The following is a 23,521-nucleotide window of genomic DNA, read 5'->3' as shown; positions in this document are numbered from 1 at the left end:
CCTCACTGAAAATACAGCAGCTTCAGTTGACTGAGGCACCCAGCAATGGTGTCTCAGTCACCAATGCAATACTCACCAGGCAGACTGCTGCTGATTAGGTCCATGTACTGCTCCATAGAGTTCAGCACTTTGTAACCAGCACAGTTAATGGTTCCTTTGGGAGGAAGGTGTTTGTCATAAGTCTGGAAGGTTAAAAAAAAAAGCAGGAGGTGTGTTAATGCACCGGTGAAGCCAGTCGGCAAAATTCTTAAGCTGTCCAGCCAGTCTCGCTTACTGCTTTGTTGTCGTAGTAACTGATATTGTAAGTGTCGGGGACAAAGAGGAAGCGATTTCTCCATTTCTTGTTCTCCTCCAAGCACTGGAAGATTGATCCTGAGAAGATGGATTTGTTCACCAAAGGGTTCTGTGAGAAATAACACACTTTAACTAAAAGCTGAAGGAAAACCAAAGAATATCCCTTCATCCCATATTTAAAAATAAATCTACATAAAAAAAGTTATTCTATTTTACAGTTATTTATAGTTGTTTTTTCTTTACCAGCAGGTTCCATCATAGAAAAGTCAATGAAACTCTTTCAAGTCATTTGGTTCTTCAAATGACTTGAAAGTCTGACCCATGGGACAGACCTTTGCCTAAATAAATGTAAGTAAGGTACAAACGCATTTGCATGTAGCCTCGTTTTATGTGAAGACTTATATCAGACCTTAACTTGTTAAACATCTGCATGTTTTTTAGCTGTTCGGTCCTGCAAATTAGAAGAGAATGCTTGTCTTGTGTTAGACTTTTTGGAGCTACAAAACCTTGTGCTCAATACTGATTTAACGTCATACCACAAGTATGTAATGTAATGTAATCTGGACTGAACATTAGGCATTAATCTTAGCATGGCCTGTGAATTTTGCAACATTCTGCAACATGTGAGTTTGTGAAAGAAGCTTTCTGTTGCCTGCTAAGCTTTAAACATGAAAATAAAGTTGGGAACAGACGACACCAGTTTAACAGTAGTCACTAAGACTTGAGGTTCACTCTAAAAGACTGTTTCCGTTTCATGACAAAGATTGAGGATCACACACTTAACTAGCAAATGGATCACAGACTACAGAATTGACTAACTTAAATGACTAAAGTCAACTGGACACATTCGACTCTCATGAAAATGAGAGCAACAGTTTGAAGGAACAAACATACCAATAGGTGGCAGATAGAGATGATGCTCTCAGAATTCAGACAGACTACACACGTGAAGAAAATTATTGGTACCCTTCTATTAATGACCCAGAAGCCCACAGTGGTAAGGCTGGGCAATAAATCAATAACGATATATCATAAAAGACACATGATCAACATCAATAGAAAAAAAAATACATTCAATAGAATATTCTATAAATCCATTGAATTCTGATCCAGAACTGCACGTCTCAAACTGCATTCCTTGTGGGCCAGAGTCTTGCACATTGCCCTGCACAAAAAGTTGCAGCAGACCAGCCCTTGATGCCTGGAGTCTGAGACCACTGCAGCTGATGACCGTCTCACAGACAGCTAAGCTGGATGGATTGCATCAACTAACTCGCACTCGCTTTAGTTACCTAGCAACAAAATGTTGAGTAACTTGTGCACCATACTCAGTCTTTGGCCACTTTATTAGAACTTTATTATTAACTCTACTGGTTTATAGGCGTATACTCTACTGCTTTTAATTGCCTTCTTTAAAAAAAGAGAACTTGTATTTGCTTTGCATGCACAGGAATGCAAGTTGCAATGACTAACCCTTGAAAGCGCCTTTTTGATGTGCCCTCCATGAGCTGTCTCAATATTCACAGAGAACAGGATAACTGTGTGTAGGGTTGAGTGTGAGTCCCTTACCTTGCGCTGTAGTAGCTGTGGCTGTAGGCCGCCTCCTCCCTCTAAGTCAAAGCGAACTTTGTTGAAAAGAGCTACAGCGTACTGTTGCTCATACAGATGCCCAAACTCAGCCATCACCACCCCAGTCCGGGCTGAAACACAATACAGAGCAGAAGTTAGACTTCCATGGCATCTATACAGTGTATATTGTTTCATATATCATAATTCAAACAAAAGAGCACAACAGCTTCAACCAGTGATGACTTAATAGGAGGTACCAAAGAGGCTCTTCCTCTCTGTTTGTGAGAGGGTCTCAAACAGACATCAGCAGTGTTGAAGAACAAGATAGATCACCATCTATCTACCTCACTAGTTTGGTGCAAACCAGTGAGATAGCCTGCTAAACACTGATATTTTTATGCAACTCTAACCCCAATGAAAATTATTGGTGTTTGACAACAAGGATCAAATTATTCTAAGAATCCTGCTAGTTACAGGATAATGTAATCTCATCATTAAAGCCTAAAGAAATGTGTAAACATTCCTTATACCAAGTAGACCTAACTTACCACAATTAGTCAAAATTACCCTGCTACATACTTTCACTGCCACTGACTGTAACCATTAATGACCTGACCCATATTCAGTCTTTGAACAAATATGGAAAAATTACCAACCAGATATTTGTGTGTGTCATAAGGGAAATGAAAGTTCATTGTGAAATCATGTGAACAAAAAAATCAAGTATGCAAGAACAACATGGGTACAGAAGCAGAAATAAGTTTTTTTTTAATACAGGAGGATGGAAGACAAAACGAAGTGAGTACACTGATGATTACAGATTATCAGTGATCAACCTAAAGATTACTTACATCTTTAGGTTGAATTTAACCTGACTGCGTTGTGCAGCAGGTTTGCAGGTCCTAAGCAGTGCATACTGCTGTCTGCTATTTTTATACGACAAACAGCATCAATCTACAAATAGGGAAAAGCTAAATACCAAAGTTGGATTGTTTTTTCTTGTCAGCAACGACTCTAGTTTGCTGACCTCCCAGAAACAACTACACCACTGTTTTTTTCCTGCTAATATTTACCCTTTGGATAACTGGGTGGCCTTTCAAAACCTGTAACTTAGTGTCTGCTGTGTTTTGATCATGGACTGCCACCATAGCAACATTTCTTAATTTGTTGGACATGGAAGCAAACATTCAGTCCAGAAGACAAATTAGTACATCTGTTGGGAAACATTTATAATGATGTTGTGGTGCACAACTATGTTCAAATCTGATCCAGTAGCAAAAGTAGAGACAACTGCCACTCCCCCGTGAGTGGAACAGCAGCTCATCACTATGGGAAGTGACTAAATCCAGACATTGATGCTTACCAAGGAGTCACAGAGTTCATAAGTTTCCACATGCTTTCCAATTTCAACAAACACTCAGAACTTGTAAACCTTCATGACCCCTTAAGAAATTCCTCCCTGTGCCTGCACATCAAGAGATCCAATAGATGCTTTTTCCCTTCTAGCAGAAAGAAATCTCAACTTCAGAAGGGACCAAAAGTAGTGTGTATAAAGAGAACTATAGATTTGAACCCACTTGTTCCTTATAAACAGGAAATGCTTTTGCATTTATTGAAGGAATAGAAAGGTATGAAATTTCTGAAACTGTCACTCACTCCCAAAAATCACAAAAGCCTGAGTCTTAATCTGTATACCGTTACTTTGTTGTGATACCTTTTAAGTACCCACTTTAACAGTAAAATTTTTCTCAATCAAAAGCCATTCAGGGGTTGATGATACTAATGTTCTTGTCTAATCTGAGCATAGCTGCAATAAAACAAGCAATATTCCATGTGCAAAATGTTTCATATCTGTAAATTGCTAAAAATGAAGTGTTACAACTCTGCTTTGAGAAACTTAATTTACATGGTTAAAAAAGATTGGGCTCTGCAATCTCTGGAGATGAGGTTGCCAAGGTGGTTAAAGAGCGCCTCAGTGGTGGATGAGATTTGCCTGTGACCCTCAGGAAGCCTTGAGGGTGACCTCCAGGAGCATGGGGTACCTGGCCCTTTGATACGGGTTGTTAGGTCCCTGTATGACCGGTGTCAGAGTCTGGTCTGCATTGCCAGCAGTAAGTCGGGCTTGTTGCCAGTGAGAGTTGGACTCCGCCAAGGCTGCCCTTTGTCACCGATTCTGCTCACTACTTTTATGGACAGAATTTCTAAGCGTAGCCGAGGTGTGGAGGGGATCCGTTTTGGTGGCCTTAGGATCACATCTATGTTTTTTTGCGGATGATGTGGTCCTATTGGCTTCATCAGGTCGTGATCTGCAGCTCTCGCTGGAGCGGTTCGCAGCTGAGTGTGAAGCGGCTGGGACGAGGATCAGTGCCTCCAAATCTGAGGCCATGGTCTTGATCTGGAAAAGAGTAAAGTGTCTTCTCTGGGTTGGGGAAGATGTTCTACCCCAAGTGGAGAAGTTTAAGTAACTCGGGATCTTCTTCACCAATGAGGGAAAAATGGAGCGAGAGATCAACAGATGGATTGCCACAGCGTCTGCAGTGAAGCGGACACTGCAGATGCAATAAATAAATGTATCGGTCTGTTATGTTCAAGAGAGAGCCGAGCCAAAAAGCGAAGCTCTTGATTTACTGGTTCATCTACTTTCCTACCCTCATCTATGGTCATGAACTTTGGGTCATGACCGAAAGAACGATGTCACGTATACAAGCAGCCGAAATGAGTTTTCTCCATAGGGGGTCTGGGCTCTTCCTTAGAGATAGGGTGAGAAGCTCAGTCATCCGGGAGGGACCCAGAGTAGAGCAGCTGCTCCTTCACGTCGAGAGGAGACAGTTAAGGTGGCTCGGGTATCTGGTTAGGATGCCTCCTGGACACCTCCCTGGTGAGGTATTCGGAGCACATCCCATTGGCAGGAGGACCAGGGGAAGGAAAACCCAGAGTATGCTGGAGGGGCTATGTTTCTCGGCTGGCCTGGGAACGCCTTGGGATTCCCCCGGATTCTCCCAGAGTGAAGTCCGGGCGTCCTGAGGCCGCTACCACCAGTCACCTGACCCAGGACAAGCGGCGGATGGATGGATGGACGGACGGATGTGTCAAATCTGATTTCCAAAATTAAATCTTTGATAAATGGCTGGACTTAAAATGTCCAACAGCAGGGTGAATGAAATAAAATAAACGATTCCTTTTTTATGGGCTTAGATTGAATCCAACATTATCATTTGTATCTTAATACGTTTTTCTTTTCATTCCCAGAATTGTACAACAGTATGTATAATATGACTACTATTAATATAAATTGGTGGTTAATGATATGAGAGACTTATCTAGACATATAGAGAAAACACTGGCCTCAGATTCATGCTGAATAGTTTCGGTGTTGTGCTGAGATAACAGCCATGGAGCTGTTCCTGAAACCTTCATCAGGACGCTAAGAGATGCAGACAAATTAAACAAGGCAATCAATGACATTAAGCTAAACTAATGTCTACTCCGATACAATTCTGAGACTAAATCACTTAAGTATAAAATGTGTTTAGCTGATGGATGAAAGAGCTACCATATGATAACACACTTGTCTTTTAGAAGTTGGTCCTGGAACACAAAGGAGGAGTATTGAGCTGGGTACTGATGGGAGCTTTATAGCTGACAAAAGAATCAAATGGATGAAAGATGTTGATGTTACATAAATCCTGAGGCAACATCTTCACTTTTGTCATGTGGGAAAAGTCTGGAGACTTGTTTCACTTTCTTTGTTGCTTTCAGAACAGAGCCAATCTCCAATAGCAACACTATGCGTCCTCGGATTGACCTCTTCAACATTCAGAAAAACGGTATTGGATGCTGTTGAAAAAAGGATGTTGAGCCCACCCACCCTACATAGTCAGGAACCCAGAATGAATTGGATACATTTCATTCAATGGTGACTGGTAATCACTGAGACTCAAAATTAAATTCAATCTGCATTTCATGGGAAGGATGCTTCCCAGCTGCCACTGCAGCAGGGAGGAGGATGACCAACTGGAGCCCATCAGCTCTGTGTTGTGGCTAGAAACGCTGCTTTTACATTTAGAGCTGTGTAACTAAGTGTTCTGCTAAAACCATTAGTTATCCAAATGTAATTATAAATTATTGGCTGAACCAAGATATGAAGAATCAAATTGATAAGAATTCCAGGGAATGATCAAGCACTGCAAGACAGCATGTTGTACTCTAGTTCTGAAGTAGGTTTTCTTCCACAGTAAGCTTCTAACTCGGTCATCAACATTTTCCCTCTGTGGTCTTTTTCTGGATCAACTTTGAGATATATATATATATATATATATATATATATATATATATATATATATATATATACACATATATATACACACACACACACACGCACACACACACACACACACACACAGAGCAGCACTGAACCAATGCTGCTCTATGTGCCTAATGTGTCATTCCCTAAATAAGAAATGCAACAGTCAGGAGAGGTCAGTATGATGAAAGTTAAACTCTTCTGTTTTGAACTTTGCATTGTTGCTGTTGAATGTGTTCTTTAGGCAAAGAACTATGGAAAAACACAAGGTTATTGTCGTCTGGCTAGCTGACAGGAAGCCTCAAGAGGACTGTGATCTTTATCTTAAAAAAGTAAGAGAGCATGTTTTACTGCAAGTTGTTTTGGAGGATATTAAAGGGTTTTTCCACATATTTTCCATTTTCATTTGTTTTGGTATTTTTGGCATGGATCCTGCCTGCGTGTATGTTTTTCTGAAGCTTTCTCACCATCATTCCCTAAACTCCACAACATGTAATATGTGAACAGAACAACTGGACCAAGAAAAGTTTCATTGTACTGAAAATATAATACACTTCATTGCCAAATGTATTTGTTTGTCTACACCAATATAAAAACTTAAGTGACACATCCCATTCATCTTTCAGCTCAACTTTTCATCTACAACAGCTTCAACTCTTCTGCAAATGCTTTATGCGAGGCTAGACAGTGTTTGTGTAAATTCTCTCTCGCTTCTAGAATCCCAATCTGTAAGGTTCATCACTGATGTTGGGTAAGAAAGTATAGCTTCTTTTCTCTGCAGAGTTATGCCAATTTGGATGAGGTGAAAGTATCTTTTCTCTCTCTTTTTGTAACTTCATATGTTAAATGGAGAAAGAGCCATAAAATTTTCCTATTCAAGCAGGTACTTAGTGTCTGCAGTTTGTATGTATATTCTTGGGCAGCAGAGATGCACTATATTACCAAAAGTATTCGCTCACCTGCCTTGACTCACATAAGAGATTAAGTAACATCCCATTCTTAATACATAGGGTTCAATAATACGTTGTTCCACCCATCACAGCTAGAACATCTCAAACTCTTCTGGGAAGGATGTCCACAAGGTTTAAGAGTGTGTTTATGGGGATTTCTGACCATTCTTCCAGAAGTGCATTTGTGAGGTCGCACTCTGATGTTGGACGAGAACGCCTGGCTCTCAGTCTCCACTCTACTTCATCCCAAAGATGTTCTATCGGGTTGAGGTCAGGTCAGTTATGTTCATCCACAGCACTCTGCCAGCCGACCTCTTAACACTATGCACTTCAGCATTCACTGACTCTGCTCTGTCAGTTTACGTGGTCTACCACTTTGTGACTGAGTTGCTGTCATTCCCAAACACTTCCATTTTCTTATAATACAGCCAACAGTTGACTGTGGAATATTTAGGAGCGAGGAAATTTCACGACTGGATTTGTTGCACAGGTGGTATCCTGTCACAGTTAAATGCTGGAATTCACTGAGCTCCTGAGAGCGACACATTTCACAAATGTTTGTAAAAACAGTTTACATGCCCAAGTGCTTCATTGTATACACCTGTGGCCATGGAAGTGACTGGTACACCCGATTCCAGGATGGGTGGGAAAATATGTTTGGCAATAAGATTTACTACTCAGCTTTGTGGCCCATGTTGGTAATTTCTGCCTATATGCTGCCCTCAGGTTAAGCTTCACACTTCAGCTGATCTGTTTACACATAATCAAGATTTTATTAGAGAGGAACAAGAGTTAGAGGGGACTGCATTGTTCCTCTCAGAAGGCATACTTACAGTCAGTGTGCATTTTCAGAGCTGCGTAGGAGTGAAACTCCATTCCAATGAATATTCCAGAACTAACCTGCTCAAAATACACCTAAAAGCTGGTTTATTTAAAGTCAGACATGCCACCAACCCAGGAGCGCTGCCAGGAATCTTGGGCCCCATGACAACAAATTATATTGTTGATTAGATTTGGAAAAAAATAATTAAAAGGTGATACATACAATAGGGTGAATACTTTTTACCCTGATTGTCCAAGGGAAGGGTTCAGGATGCAGCACTTTGGCCATTACAAGACTTTCCATGAAGCTCTCTACATACTGTTCTTTAAATAATCTGAAGGCCACGTTAAGTTTGGAAGTCTGTTGTTTCTACAGAAAGTTAGTGACTTCTCCTGCACCGGTGCAGGATTTTATACACATGTTGACATAATTATATCACCTGAATTCAATAAATTCAGGTGTTATAATGGAGGAGGAAGTATACTTTTGGCAGGATAGTGCATATAGCTGCTTAAAGAGCGACTGTGAATGTAAGAGAAAAATGTATTTATATAAAGTTGAGTCATTGTTTTGTCTCAAAACAATAAATTGTTCAGCTAAAGTTATTATGGAAGCCAAGTAGGATGTCTAAAGTCCAGTGGTGCTTAGTTAATGTTTAGTGTTCATGATTTTCTTTCCACAGACATAATTCTGAGAATACACATCTGATAACATTGTTTTGCACACTAGTGAAACTGGATCATTTTAACCACTAAATTGTGCTTCTTGGACAAAAAATGACCCATAACCTGGAATCAACAACCTCCTGCCTTTCTGTGGTCCCCACAAACACCAGAATATCTGCGTTGGACCAAAAATTCTACAGATTGAAAATTCTTCCATTCACTTAGATCTTCATTTACAGGGTTTGAATACAGCAAACATCAGACCTCATTTGAAAGTCCAACCCAGACCTAAATATCAATTTATTATGGGTCAATAGGTAACCTACCCCCGTGGGCTGTGTGAGATTTCAGATCATATAGCTGGGATTGCAGAATCAAACAGGAAATGTTTTACAACTCACAGCCTCAGTAGGGGATTTGCAAAAGAGGATTTCCCATGGTGTGAGCTCAATGTTGTGATCCCCGTGCATGCTGACCAAAAGCATGCAGTGCTTTATGCAAACCCATCACACACCAGCATGTGACTGTATTTATCTGAAACTGCAAATCAACATATTTCTCACATGTAAAGAACAGTTGATGTCTCTTTTCAGTGCGAACCAACTGACTGACTGACTGCTGCTTCAATCTTTGCCTTGTACCGTCACACTGGTAAGGCTCCACTATATGTTGAAATTTTGCTGGTATCGTAAACTTACTTTAACCGTATCAGAAAGAACTGGGCTGCCATAAATATTAAATATCCAAATACGCGAGCAAAAAGTATTCAGGCCATCTTTGTCAGTAATATATTTGGTGAGGTTTGTTATTTAATGCAGCAAATTATGTTTTAGAAAGACATTACAATCTTCTGGGAAAATCATCAAGTGATCCCAACTAAGAACTAGAAGCAGCAGATGTATCCAGATGGCACTGTGTGATTAAAGCCACGTAGATGAGATGAAAATAATCAACATATTTTTTCCAGTCAGAGAACAGAAATCCAAGCCAGAAAGACATTAACAATTGGTTCAATATTTGTTTATCTTTTGAAAGTTATTTCATCATTGTGACAACATTACTGCACGTTCTCCTACTATTGTTCAACCCTGACTATTGGTATTTGATGTTTTTTCATCTCTGCTCCTATAAACTCTTTGATTTTCTAGAGTACGAAAATAAACTTGCCTTTATATACAGTATGTAAAGACTCTGTAGAGTGGCCATTTAAGGTATTCTGTAGATAGTCAATAGACCAGCACAGTCCAAGAGGCTGTAGTTAACCATAAATATCTGAGAAGTTGTGATTCAACAGATCCAAAAACCACATGGAGGGTGAAGCAGGGCCACATTTCAAACAGTTGGGAGTAACAATGCAGTCATCCCTGACACATTAGTCACACAGCACCAAGTTCCTCATGATAACTACATGAGAGCACTTGAGAAAACCCCCCCACACCCCGGGAGGGCCAGTGTTGAAATGAAAACTGTTCATCCCAGCTCTCAGTGTTCTTTACTTTACAACTCATCTAATCAGCTTTAAAGTTTTAGTTTTGCTGCTCTACTTGCTTTAGTCAAATTACGCACAAGAAACTTTAAGACTTAGCTGATGTTTGACTCGACTGGTTCCAATCGGGTCACAACTGAATCCAACACAGAAACACGCCAGGACAATATCATAGAATATTTACTCTTCAGTCACATTAAAACCATAAGAAAACTGATGAGGTGAAACAGAGACATCAGTAACTATATTTTGGATAGATTACATCAACTGACTATACACTCAAAATAATATGTAGTATTTGACTTCCACTTATCCATTAAGTCTTCATGTACAACTGAAACTTCATGATAGGTTCTTCGAAGTACTCAGGCTTTTCTATGCATCAGGAGCTTGTTTAGCCACAAAATAATTCAGCAGCTTTATATTTACAATTACAAGAGAAAGATTCTCCAACCTATTATGTTTTGTGTTATAGCAAGGAAAGGCAAGACAAACTGATGTTCCTAATTCATTTCAGTTTTATTTAAATGGAGCTAGTTCACAACAAAACGTAATAGGAGATTTTACAAGACAATGGGTTCCAGTTTGTATGCAGTTAAATAAAACCCATTTTATTACAGTCACAGTCAGATTCAAATTCAAATTCAAATCCAACTACAAACCCCAGAACTCTAATATGACACAGTCTTATAAAGCAGCCTGTATGCTGTAAGCTGATGACATTTGATCATGTCTCAGAACAACAGCAGGCTGTGCTGGTCCACTCAATTTTTTTTTTCTAAAGCCATCAACAAACAGCAAGTTACCTGATGCACTTTCAGATAAGGGTTATATCGAATAAGAGATTAGGCATATAATTTATAATAAATATTATTTCTTATGCACATATAAAAATAAATTTTATTCCTTTAATTGCTTCATTAAAACAATTCATTATAAGAAAATTCCTAAAATCTAACATCTTGCAGGGGGTGTGCAGGTTCACCCTCTGCCCTGTGTTGCCCTGATTGACAGCGGCAAGACACTCCTGCTGGATTTGATTGGTTGTTTCTGCCACAACAGATGGTACCACTGAGCTTCAGGTTTTGTAATAAGTGTTTGGTTTGAACGCTTTATCAGCTTTTTATGTGGTTGGCCCTGGCCAGCCTCATCAACAAAATGTCTGTCAAAAAAGAGAAAAGTACACACAGTGTTGGATTTTTCGAGAAAAACTGACTTATTCGTAAATGTTCATGGAGGTGAATGGAAAACCTGTGTGCCTGTGGCCAGTTTCGGTGCTTAATAAATACAATATTCAGCACCACTATGAAACTCAGCATGACTAAAAAAAACCCAAAATATTTAAGTTTATTTTAGAGATGTGCCGATCAGGTTTTTTCCTCCCGATACCGATACCGATCACCCATGAGGGCCGATCAGCGATACCGATCACCGATACCGATCACATAATTATTTATTTTTTTATCATAAACACTACCTATACCTGTTAATTACTGAGAGAACCCCGCGGCGGGTGTAGGGTTTGTCATTAACAGCTACCTTGAATGTGAATGAGTCAGTGTTTATGTTCCAGCACATTCCTAGACTTCTCTGATCTGGTAAAAGGTCATCACCGAGACTCAAGTCTTTGATGCCAGAGGCCAGATCTTCTGGTTTGAAGGCTTGCATCACAGAGACACTGTTTGAGGCAATTTTATGAAGCTTCAGGTTGGACTCAGCCAAGGATTCACATGTTCGCTTGAGCAGATCGATGGCTGCTGATTCAGTGGGAAGCGAAATCAATCCATCATCCACGTAGAAGTGTCTCTCGACAAAGTGTCTCGTATCTGTTCCAAACTTTGTCTCGCCTTTCTGAATGGCTCTTCGTAGGCAATAGATGGCTACTGCCGGTGACGGGCTGTTACCAAAAACATGCACCCGCATACGGTACTCCTGGACCTCCTTTGCCAAGTCATTGTCCTTATGCCACAAAAATCTCAAATAATCTCTGTGGTCTGGTGAGACTAGAAATCCGTAAAACATCTGCTGGATGTCAGCAGTGACTGCAATGAGCTCTTTCCTAAACCGAATCAGCACACCAAGGAGGGTATTATTGAGATCTGGGCCCGTTAGCAGTACAGAGTTGAGTGACACATCACACTGCTCTGCACTAGAGTCGAAAACTACCCGTATCTGACCGGGCTTCTGGGGATGGTAGACCCCGAAAATGGGCAGGTACCAGCAATCAGTGTTGTCGACAGTGGGTGGAGCGATCTCTGCATGATGGTTCTTGAACAGCTTGTCCATAAACTCTGAGAACTGTTCTTTCATTTGGGGTTTGTTGTTTAGGTTGCGTCTCAGTGAGCTGAGTCTAGACAATGCTTGATCTCTGTTATTTGGAAGTGGCAAGCGAGGGGACTTGAACGGTAAAGGAGCAACCCAGTTGTTGTTTTTATCCTGATGAACTTCCTTTTCCATTATCTTTAGAAACGTCTCATCCTCAAAGGACAGGGCACGCTGGTTGTCATTCTCTGTGCGCTCAAAAATCTTTTCTCCTAGCTTTTCTTCTGCTGCATGAAGTTTTGAGTTGTGTTTAACGGAGTTATTCTTGTGCTCCCCGGCGTAGCATGGTTTTTCTTTAAGGCTGATGCTGTTTGGACAAGGAGTGAAGAGAGATGGACGTCCGTTGGAGAGAATGTGCGTTTTGTAGACGTTGACAGTTGGCTTATGAGCATTGAGGCATATTTCCCCGACAATTACCCAACCCAAATCCAGGCACTGGGCAAAGGGAGCGCAGGGGGGTCCATTTACTTGTTTTCGCACTTTGTGGACTTGTATGATGTCTCTGCCGAGTAAAACTAGTATCTGAGCATCTGGATCATACTTTGGTATGAGAGGAGCGAGGTGTTTCAAATGAGCATGGGCCAGAGCAACTTCAGGCATAGGTATTTCATCTCTATTAAACACTATCTCATCGCATTCAATGAGAGGAGGGAGGTCTAGACATGGACCTCCACCTACTGGCTCTATTTGGAACCCGACTGCTTTCCTGCCACACATTTCAGTTAGACCAGCACATGTTCTCAAGTGGTATGTCAGATGACTTCCCTGGATGCCAAATAGCTCAAAGAATTCGGGACGAGCCAGTGAGAAATTGCTCTGATCGTCAAGGATCACATACATCTTGACGGAGCGTTCTGGTTGACCTTTAGGGAAAACTCGAACTAGGCATAACTTAGAGCAAGAACGTGGGGGACAGCCTTTACCGCAGATCTCAGTGCACCGTGACGTTACCTCAGGTGGCGTGTTGTCTTGGAGCTGAGGCTCTGGTTCAGGTGTGCTTTCTGGCCGGGGTTGTTGAATCACATCAGGCAGAGCAATGTTTTTCACTTTGGCACTCCTCACAACTGACATTCATATCACAGTCCTTTATTGTGTGCGTAGGAGAACAACAACGAAAACACCGTCTGTGTTCTTTGAGTATGTTTCGTCTTTCTTGAATTGGCTTGATCCGGAAAGCTCTGCATTTTGCTAGTGGATGTGATTTCCTGTGGACTGGGCAGTAACGCGTTAGATCCTCCTCTTTCATACTAGGAAGAGTGGTTGTACTGACCTCTGTTCTGTTTACAGTTAGAGGAGGTTTGTAGCCAGTTTGTTTAAATGATGGTCTCTCACCTCTGTTGAAAGGTTGGTTGCTGCATGTCACAAAACTTGGATCATTTCTCGCTTTTGCCTCCTCTTGGACAAACTTCACAAAATATGAGAAGGGAGGGAATGTTACTTGATATTTTTGTTTGTGTTTTGAACCTGCGTGAAGCCATTTATCTTGCAAACTTGGAGGTAGCCTTTCCGCTATGGGCTTTAACACCTCGTGGTGTGTCGAGGTAAGCGAGGCCTGGGAGATGAGATTCATTTTTCGCAACCTCCAGCTCTAGGAGCAAATCTCCTAGTTCCCTGAGTTTTACATTGTCTCTATTTGTAAGGCGAGGGAAACTGTCTAGTTTTTTAAACAAAGCATTTTCTACTACTTCTGGTGTAGCGTAACATTCTTCTAACCTGTCCCATGCTAAATGAAGGGCAGCTTTGGGGTTAGTGGCATAAACAGCTCTGATTCTCTTGACATGCTCTGAGGACTCTTTACCGAGCCATTTCACTAAGAGATCCAACTCTTGACTATATGTGAGGTCTATGTCTTCAGTTGCATTCGAAAATGATGACTTCCATGCCCTGAAATTTTCAGGGGTGTCATCGAACTTAAAGAGCCCCGTTGTGATTAACTCTCTACGTGCAAGGAACTTAGCAAAGTCAGTCATAGGTGGGTAATTGTGGTGGGGATCATGGTAACTGTTGGGCCTGACATAGTCTCTTGGTGTGTCAAAAGGTTCATCTTTTCCATACATTTTCATGAGCACCGGTGAAGAGGGAGTTTGACCAGATCTCCTTGGGTCGAATGATGATGCTTTCAATGCTGGTTCGACCTGAGGCATTTCTTCTTTAGACGAATGTGACCTTAGATGGGCTTGGTGTTGCACATACTCCACGGTTCGTTGTCTGACGACTTGTGGTTGGACTGCACTCTTTACACTGTCTCTTTGTCTTGTTCAGCAGCTGCGGCAGCTTCTAAAACCTCTGCTCTCGCCGTAGCAGCTGCGGCTTCCTTTTCTATCTCCAGCATCTTAAAATCCAGCTCTAGATTTGCTTGTTGCTTTTTAATTTCCAATTGTTTTTTACTGTAGGAAGCTTTAGCATTTGTGGCTTCAGCAGAGGCTCGTGCAAAGATGGCTGCTTCAAATACACTGGACTTAGAGGACGACTTGTAGGATGAATGCTTAGAGCTAGAGTGTTTGGATCTCAAGCTAGCTTTAGATGATGCTTTAGTTTCTGAGTTAGCCATTTCTTCTGCCTTTTCCTCATGAGAGTTGTCCATCTCTGTGTCATGAGTTTTATCTTCCACCAACTGCTGAGAATGGCTTTTCACTATACTGTTATCACTACGTGTTAGATACTCTGTATGTTAACATAGGTCAACAGCAAGCCAAACTCAGTTTCAAGAGCCAGGAAGCTGAGCGTCTTGCTCCTTTAATACGTTTTCTTGACACAACTTGAGCAGTAGTGTAGAAAGCTCAATGAAAAGTTGAATGAAAAGCCATTGCTTTCGGAGGTGCAAGCAAAGATTGACAACACAGGAGGTGCAGTTCACACATCAACAGGCAGGCTTTCTCTCTACCAACAGGTATTCCAAACTGCAACAGCCTCTCATACCCACAATGCACTGTTCTCTAAAAATTCTCCTCCAAAATAAAACACAGAGAAACCAATAGAACTCTTTTTAAAACTAATCAAAAACATCCCCAACATCCAGCCTGGGCAGAACACTACTGGTTACATTATGTGGAAAAAGGAACCAGGAATTCACCTTAATTTAGACAAAAACTTGTTTTTAGTAACTTTTTTCAAGAAGAAAACTAAACAAAACAGGAATTGTGCAAATTGTACTGCTGTTGATAATACTACCTTTAACAGACTGATAACATATGAAGGCTCTGAAGAGGCTAAATAATGCAAAGAGCCAAAAATAAAACCTCTCAACATTGCCAAAAAAATTCAAGTATAAAACTTAACATTCAAAGGCAAAAACAGGTTCCATTACAATAAATAATCCAGATTTACTGAATGAGAACTTCCTGATAGCATGGCGGCTAGCTGATTACTGCTAGCTCTGATTGGATGTTTCTGACTGAGCGGAGTAATTATGCAGATCAGGGAGGAGATCGATTATTTTTTTTAGAGATTATCTGTCTCATGTTAGGACAACGAAAGTTTTAATACGTATGTAAAATTTATTTTTTTAGGTTAGATGCTGCAGCTTTAAGCAGAGGTTCGGTGTGAGAGTCACTACCAGGTGGAGCAGAAGCGAAGCTCCATCTGTCAAATATTACTACCTGTAGCGTAGCAGCGGTTCAACAGCGAGAGCAGAACCAGCGTCTGACATCGCAGCTCGAAGACTTAAAATAATTTTGCGGGTTATTTGTTTAGCTTTCTGACCATCATGCTAATCCGGGTGAGTGTTTGTAGCTGTGCGCTGCTTTACCTGCTATCTGATCCGTATGTCTTTTTTACTGCAGTGAGCCTCGATGTAGCCAAACCCCGTCAAGTATGGCATTGTTTTTATGCCATATTAGATTCGTTGTGTTGATGCATTTTGACCTGCTTCAATTTTCCGCAGCAACACGCAAACTTCCCCATTCACTCAGTGCGTTATAGTTCCACATCGCTTAGGATTTGTTGCTGCGCGTTTGCGCAGAGTGAAGGAAAGAGGAGACCAGCTGCACAGGCAGGTTGGAAATGAGATGCAGGTGATCGGTATCGGCAACAAGAGCCAATGATCGCCGATCACCGATCATGCACTTTTTCACGAAAATCGGCCCAATTATGATCGGTGACCGATCGATCGGCACACCTCTAGTTTATTTAAGTGGTTCCAAGCAATTTTGTCCACGTGTGTATATGAAAAGTATATTCCTAGCTATTCCTGGCACACTACTTGCATCACAGCCAAACAATAACAATTGGGTAAAATCAGATCCAGTTGATTAAGACTGCAAGCAATCACTTTTCCAAACCCAAGGGTTTCTCAATTCCGCCCCGCTCCCTTCTCCTTGCCCTGTATATCTTAGATGAGTCTCTGCTCCACAACGCCTGATTCAAATGATTGCATGACCTTCTCTGTATGCCATCAAGTGCCGCAGAAGTCTGTTAATCACCCACTTATTCAAGTCAGGTGTGGAAGAAGGGAAACCACTAAAATATGCAGGGCAGTGCTTCCTGAGGACTGGGATTCAGAAACACTGGTCTAGACCCTCTGTGCAATGCAAAGTTTTGTAAAAACTACTTTCTCCAAATCTTTGGAAGAAAGTTTGGACATAGGCCAGCAGTTGGAGAGAACAGTTGGGTCAAGGTTGTTTTTTTTTCTTCCAAAGAAGGGTACATAGTGCATGTAGATTTAGCATTACAAGAAACTGTAATATAATCATAAGTACCAGAGTTCTCTGTTAACAACCAAAGCAAACAGAACAGATAATCTCTGAGGTTAAAATAACAGGAATACCATAAACATATCTTAAAACATTCAGTTACAGCGTCTCCACTCAGTCCCACATTCCACAAATTATGTCTCCCGTTCCCCCCACCCCTCCACCCTGTGTACTTCAACCCCAGAGCACAGAGAGCAGAGTAAGCTTGTCCTGTGCATCTAGCTCTTTGTTGTGCTGCAGCCAGCTCCCAGATTAATTGTCCCTTGGGCCTCCATGGTGCTGAGGTCATCTACAGTGCTGTCTTCCATCACTGAGGTAACCTGATCACACCAATAGGGTGTTCTCATGGAATCTATTCTTAAAACTTAAGGTTCATTCAACATCTTCAGATAATTGGGATCTCAGAGATCCCCATTCCTCTAACACAGCCTAATGAGACCCTCAACTTAATTTTTCCACGTTCCACCCCATTTTCTCCACACTGCTTAAATAACATTCCACTGAGACAGACCCACACACTGACTCATAAATAAAGCCTGTGTTCCCACAGTGCTAATGGCAGCACCAAATGTTTAGCTGAACTTCAAGGCAAATATGGAACCAGGAACATAAGACTGGATGTGAAATAAGTACACACCGATGGCTGGGCTCAGGTTCTGACGCTGGTGAAGACTGCAATCTGGTGGTTGTGAAATACTAAAATATTCCAAATCCCTGAACATAAAGCTGGACAAAGCATTATCCTGATGTGGAAGAAGAATACTGGATTTGTACAAGTTGGTGGGTGTGCCTTGTTGCAGAACTGTATGTTTAACTAGTCAACATCTAGTGAAATTGAAGCACTTGAACTGTAGCTTTGAATTTAATAAAAACAAGTTTCCTTAGTTTGTACCCTCCCCCTCATCCCTACTCTGTGAGTTCTCTCATGATGCAACTTTCTTGAAACTGTCCTATTTTCAGGGGTTACTTAATGGGATCACTTATAGAAGATATCTGTTGGTGCAGGGTTCTCAAGTATTTCCTGTTTCCTGTCCCCTCACCCACTGACCCACCAGACTGGTTCTTTGTCTGCATGGAGCAAGCCTTTAGGACTGTTCAAGGATTCAAGGATTTTTTATTGTTATACCACCTTTGCTCTTTTGTGGTGCACAATTTGGACTCAGGTCCCAGATTAAGAAACTTACTACACAAAAATAAATAAATAATAAAGTAATTTATGTGATGTATAGATATGTGTGTGTGTGTGTGTGTGTGTGTGTGTGTAAAAATTTCTGGGATTACACTGAATTAGGTGCAGCTTGAGCTCAGGAGTCTGACGGCTGAAGGGAAGAAACTATTTCTCAACCTGGTGGTCTTGCTCCAGAAGAGAGCAGCTGAAATAGTCTGTGTGCAGGATGAGTGGAGTCCTTCATGATGAGGAGCGCCCTCCTCCTGCATCATGTTGTGTAGAGGTCCGAGGTGGAGGAAAGGCTGCTCCCCAGGGCAGTCTTAACCACCCTCTGCAGAGCCATCTTCTCAGGAGCAGTGCAGTTGCTGTGCCACATGTTGATACAGGTGCAGAAAACGCTCTCCACCACACAGTGATAGAAGCTCCTCAGAGTTTCCAAGACAGACACCCTGCAGCTTCCTGAGTAAGTAGATGCTGGTGGGCCTTCCTGACCAGGTGGGAGGTGTTGGTACTCTAAATGAGGTCACTGGATATATGCACACCCAGGTACCTATAGCTGGAGACCACCTCCACAGCTGCTCCTCTGATGTGCAGGGGTTGAAATCCATCACCATCTCCTTGGTCTTATTCACAATGATGCAGAGATTATTTTCTCTGCACCACTGTCCCAGGTGTTCCACCTCCTCTCTGTAAATGGACTCATCACTGTTCATGATGCATCATACTACTGCTGTGTCGTCTACTTGTTGCTATAGTGTTGTTACACATGTGCCTTTAGAATCCAAGTTTTGTACAATGTGAAACCCCTGACTAGAGCCGGTTAACCACACAACACATGCAAGTTCAACTGGTTTCTTTAAAGCAGCTGTTTAAACAGTAAGCAGATGACAAAATAAAGGTCTAGGTAGGACATGTTACTTCTCACAATTCACTTCAGATTTGCAAATACCACACTAACTTAACATCTGAAGGCAGATGCAAGAGGAAGATGTTCAACTCATATTTACAACCCCTGGCAAAAAGTATGGAATCACCAGTGTTGGATGAGCAGTCATTCAGACATTTCATGCTGTAAAACAAACTCGGATCAAAAACATGATACAATATTAAGGTCATTCCAAAGTGCAACTTGTTGGCTTTCAGGAACACTCAAAGAAATGAAGAGAAAACATTGTGGAAGTCAGTGAATGATACTTTTATTGACCAAACACAGGGAAATAAATATGGAATCACTCAATTCTGAGGAAAAAAGTATGGAATCATGAAAAACACATAAACAAAAGACCATTCAAAATACATCACTAGTATTTAGTTGCACCATCTTTGGCTTTTATAACAGCTTTTAGTCTGAGGCATGGACTTGATGAGGGACAAACAGTATTTGGTGCCTACTCTCTTTGATAGCAGTTGCCAGATCAGCTTTGCAGGTTGGAGCCTTCTTGTGGAACATTTTTTTCAATCTCCACCACAGGTTTTCTATTGGGTTGAGATCTGGACTATTTGCAGGCCATGACATCGACTGAATGTGTCTTTCTTCAAGGAATGCCTTCACTGTTTTTGCCCTATGGCACGATGCATTGTCATCTTGGAAAATTATTTCATCATCTCCAAACATCTGTTCAATTGAAGGGATGAGAAAACTGTCCAAAATGTCAATGTAAACTTGTGCATTGATAGAAGAATTAACCACAGTCATCTCCCCAGTGCCTTTGCCTGACATGCAGCCCCATATCATCAAGGACTGTGGAAATTTGGTTGTTTTCTTCAGGCAGGCCTCTTCATAAATCTCACTGGAACGGCACCAAACAAAAGTTCCAGCATCATCACCTTGTCCAATGCAGATTCTTGACTCATCACTGAAGACAACTTTCATCCAGTCATCCACAGTCCATGATTGCCTCTCCTTAGCCCATCGGAATCTTGTTCTTTTATGGTTAGGTGTCAATGCTGGTTTTCATTTAGCTTTCCTGTATTGAAATCCCACCTCCTTTAGGCGATTTCTTACGGTTCTGGTCACATACATTGACTCCAGCTTCCTCCCATTTATGCTTCATCTGTTTAGTTGTACTTTTTTGGTTTTCAAGACAAATGACCTTTAGTTGTTTGTCTTGACGCTTTAATGTCTTTCTTGGTCTACCAGTACGCTTGGCTTTAACAACCATTCCATGCTGTTTGTGTTTGGACCATATCTTGGATACAGCTGACTGTGAACAGCCCACATCTTTAGCAACCATGCGTGACGGGTTACCTTCTTCAAGAAGTTTCACAATCCTCTCTTTTGTTTCAAGGGACATTTCTCTTGTTGGAGTCATGGTTCTCGCCACTCCACTTCGTCCAGCAGCCCTCCAAGGTGTCATGACTGCAGGTGTTTTGAACTGCACACTAACGGGCACATCTAATCTGGGGCAGGTGTCCATTTAGGGAAAGGAAATAGACTGGGTGTGTCCTTTTTTCTACCTCCAATTTGAGTGATTCCATACTTTTTTCCTCAGAATTGAGTGATTCCATATTTATTTCCCTGTGTTTGGTCAATAAAAGTATCATTCACTGACTTCCACAATGTTTTCTCTTCATTTCTTTGAGTGTTCCTGAAAGCCAACAAGTTGCACTTTGGAATGACCTTAATATTGTATCATGTTTTTGATCCGAGTTTGTTTTACAGCATGAAATGTCTGAATGACTGCTCATCCAACACTGGTGATTCCATACTTTTTGCCAGGGGTTGTAGTCACTTTTGCAATTCTGTGATCAGAAATTCATGCAAAAATCAAATTTCTGCATTTTTTGTGTTACTGCACAATTGTGAATTTCTTGAAATCTTTTGGCAAAAATGGCCAAAAATATTGGTTTAAGTGACAGCTCTCTGCAATATTCTTCTTGCTTTTACTTCACAGCTGCTTCAGCCTTACTTGATGTCAAGTTATAGTTTGTGACCCATGTCACAAAAAAAGTCATATTTAGCATCATAAACAAGCTGAACAAACTGAGCAAAGCAGAATCCCTAGGTTCTCCATGAGAGTTGGGATAATTATCTTGCATACCCTGTAATACAGTACTTTTGGAAGGTCTTTAATGTGGAAAAAAAAATTAATTTGTTGCAAATATTTCTAATGAAGCACCACATAATCAATTTTGATTGATTATGACAGAGTAACAGGAGATCCAGATGATGACCAAAAGTAGTATATATAGGATGTATTGGGGATGTACTGCTGATCTCACATTTGTGTTTTTATGTATTTTTTGTTTTGTTTTGGTTTTTTTATGCATTTATTCATGGTTACCGTCCTTTTGGATGGGCTTTTATTGTTGTGTTGCAGTTTTGCCCCTGCTTCCAAGATACATTTGTACTATGGGAGACTAATAAAATTATCTTATCTTGATTCCAAAAAAGAATTGCAAAATTATGGAAGGAGCAATATCCAGCTGTATAGAATCCAAGCTGATAAAAATGTTATTCAGAACAATCCAATTCCTTCCAATCACATTCTTTTCAGATTCATGTACATACAGTCAATGGCTTCACAATATCAGGCAAATTAACATTTTTTCACAATGTACCCATTACCAACATATCAGCCACCAAAACTATGTGCATTCCATGTGGACATCACAGTCTGGGAGAGTTCATTCAACGTCCCCATATATTATTGGCATGCACAGTTGCATGCATGGAATTTTAAATATACTATGCAACCTAATATTGCATTCAAGCAACGCTTGGCGATGACTAATACATATGTGGATGTTGCAAAGGTAACTGGGACTTGATATATTATGTTGTACTGAACAATCAAAACCAGTTGATTGTATAAAGATAAAGTAAACAGCTGAAGCCCAACTGATCGTATCTAGTCTCTGACCTTGGAGCAGTTCCTCTGTCTCACTGGGGGCTGAATGACATTAGGAAAACATAACATTGCCTTTTTATTATTTTCATGATGTATTAATGAAATATTGAACCCTGCCAGGGATTGGGGAGGTGTGAATTCAAAACCAAACTCTGATGAGGACCAAAAAACTAAACTCTGGCTTTGGTTCTGTGAATTCTGGTGCAGTTCAAATGCATACATGAATGTCAAGCGGACCCCAGACTGCTCCAAAAGCAGGAAGTGAACTACAACACAGGGCCTTCTGGGTCAATCAACCAAAACAAATGCAAGGGTTTAGTGCTTGAGGAAGAAATAACGGTAACACTTTATTTGAAGGGGGTTGAATAAGACTGACATGACACCGTCATAAACATGTCATAACACCTGTCATGTACATGAATAAGCCTTCATGAATATTTATGACTGTTGTCATAAAGCGTCATTCGGTAAATTATGACACTTTTAATACAAAGTTGACATTATTCAAAATGTCTTTGTTATGACAACTTGACATTAACCAAGAAATCATTACTGATATAAATTTGTTATAAAAGTATTACTGATTGTACTTTAAAAATGAGGTAACTTTATGTTATTAAAGGTAAAGTTTAAAGAGTAATGATTTCTTGGTTAATGTCAAGTTGTCATAACAAAGACATTTTGAATAATGTCAACTTTGTATTAAAAGTGTCATAATTTACCGAATGACGCTTTATGACAACAGTCATAAATATTCATGAAGGCTTATTCATGTTCATGACAAGTGTTTTGACATGTTTATGAAAGTGTCATGACAGTCTTATTCACCCCCCTTCAAATAAAGTGTTACCGAAATAACTTGTGGTCTTTTACCAAGCAAAATAGAAAACTGCTCAAGTCTGATGCTACTCCCTTTTTGTTTCTTATTTTTTCTTCAGAGGTTTTTGACTCGTTTTCTTTGGTGGTTCTTGGTGCAGCGCCACCTCAGGCAAGGGGGTAAACAGATTTTTCACTTAGGTTTGATTGTTTGACAGTGCACCAGCTGAAAATGTTTTCAAAAATTTTTCAGTTTTGGTCCATAATCAAACCAAGTCTACCACACTATGTGGTGAGAAAACACTGTTATTTTCTCAGACAGTCATCATAATTCTCAACTTCTCCTTCCATCTGCTACTCACATTCACTGCAGATCACAAAACCATCTGCAAACATTAGAATCCCGAGGACTTCTGCTTAACCTCATTTATTAACTTGCAAATAAGAAAGGGCCCATAGCACCAGAAAGGAGACGAGCATGTAGAACTCAAACCTAAATAGAAATGAATAAACTATTCTATAAATCTGTATAAGCATAAATCATAAATGGTTGTATTAGAACATAAAACAAATTCTAAAAAAA

The 23,521-nt window shown here is 40.6% G+C and overlaps 1 protein-coding gene across 1 annotated transcript in view; it reads right to left on the bottom strand.

The window, feature by feature from the left end:
• Window positions 1-23,521, bottom strand: part of niban2b (niban apoptosis regulator 2b) — a 46,714-nt gene that overhangs the window by 18,536 nt on the left and 4,657 nt on the right. Inside the window, exons 2-4 of the mRNA XM_088009157.1 lie at window positions 1,864-1,994; window positions 275-403; window positions 77-182 (exon numbers count right to left, since the gene is read on the bottom strand). Coding sequence (XP_087865283.1) covers window positions 77-182; window positions 275-403; window positions 1,864-1,994 — 366 coding nt within the window. The remainder of the gene's footprint in view (window positions 1-76; window positions 183-274; window positions 404-1,863; window positions 1,995-23,521) is intronic.

This window comes from Poecilia mexicana, unplaced genomic scaffold (genome assembly GCF_051168715.1).
Source record: "Poecilia mexicana isolate PSO_F unplaced genomic scaffold, ASM5116871v1 scaffold_9, whole genome shotgun sequence".
In the NCBI taxonomy this organism is placed as follows: Eukaryota; Metazoa; Chordata; class Actinopteri; order Cyprinodontiformes; family Poeciliidae; genus Poecilia; species Poecilia mexicana.
The sequence above is the reverse complement of the archived record's forward strand: the minus strand, read 5'-3'. Positions and strand labels throughout refer to the sequence as shown.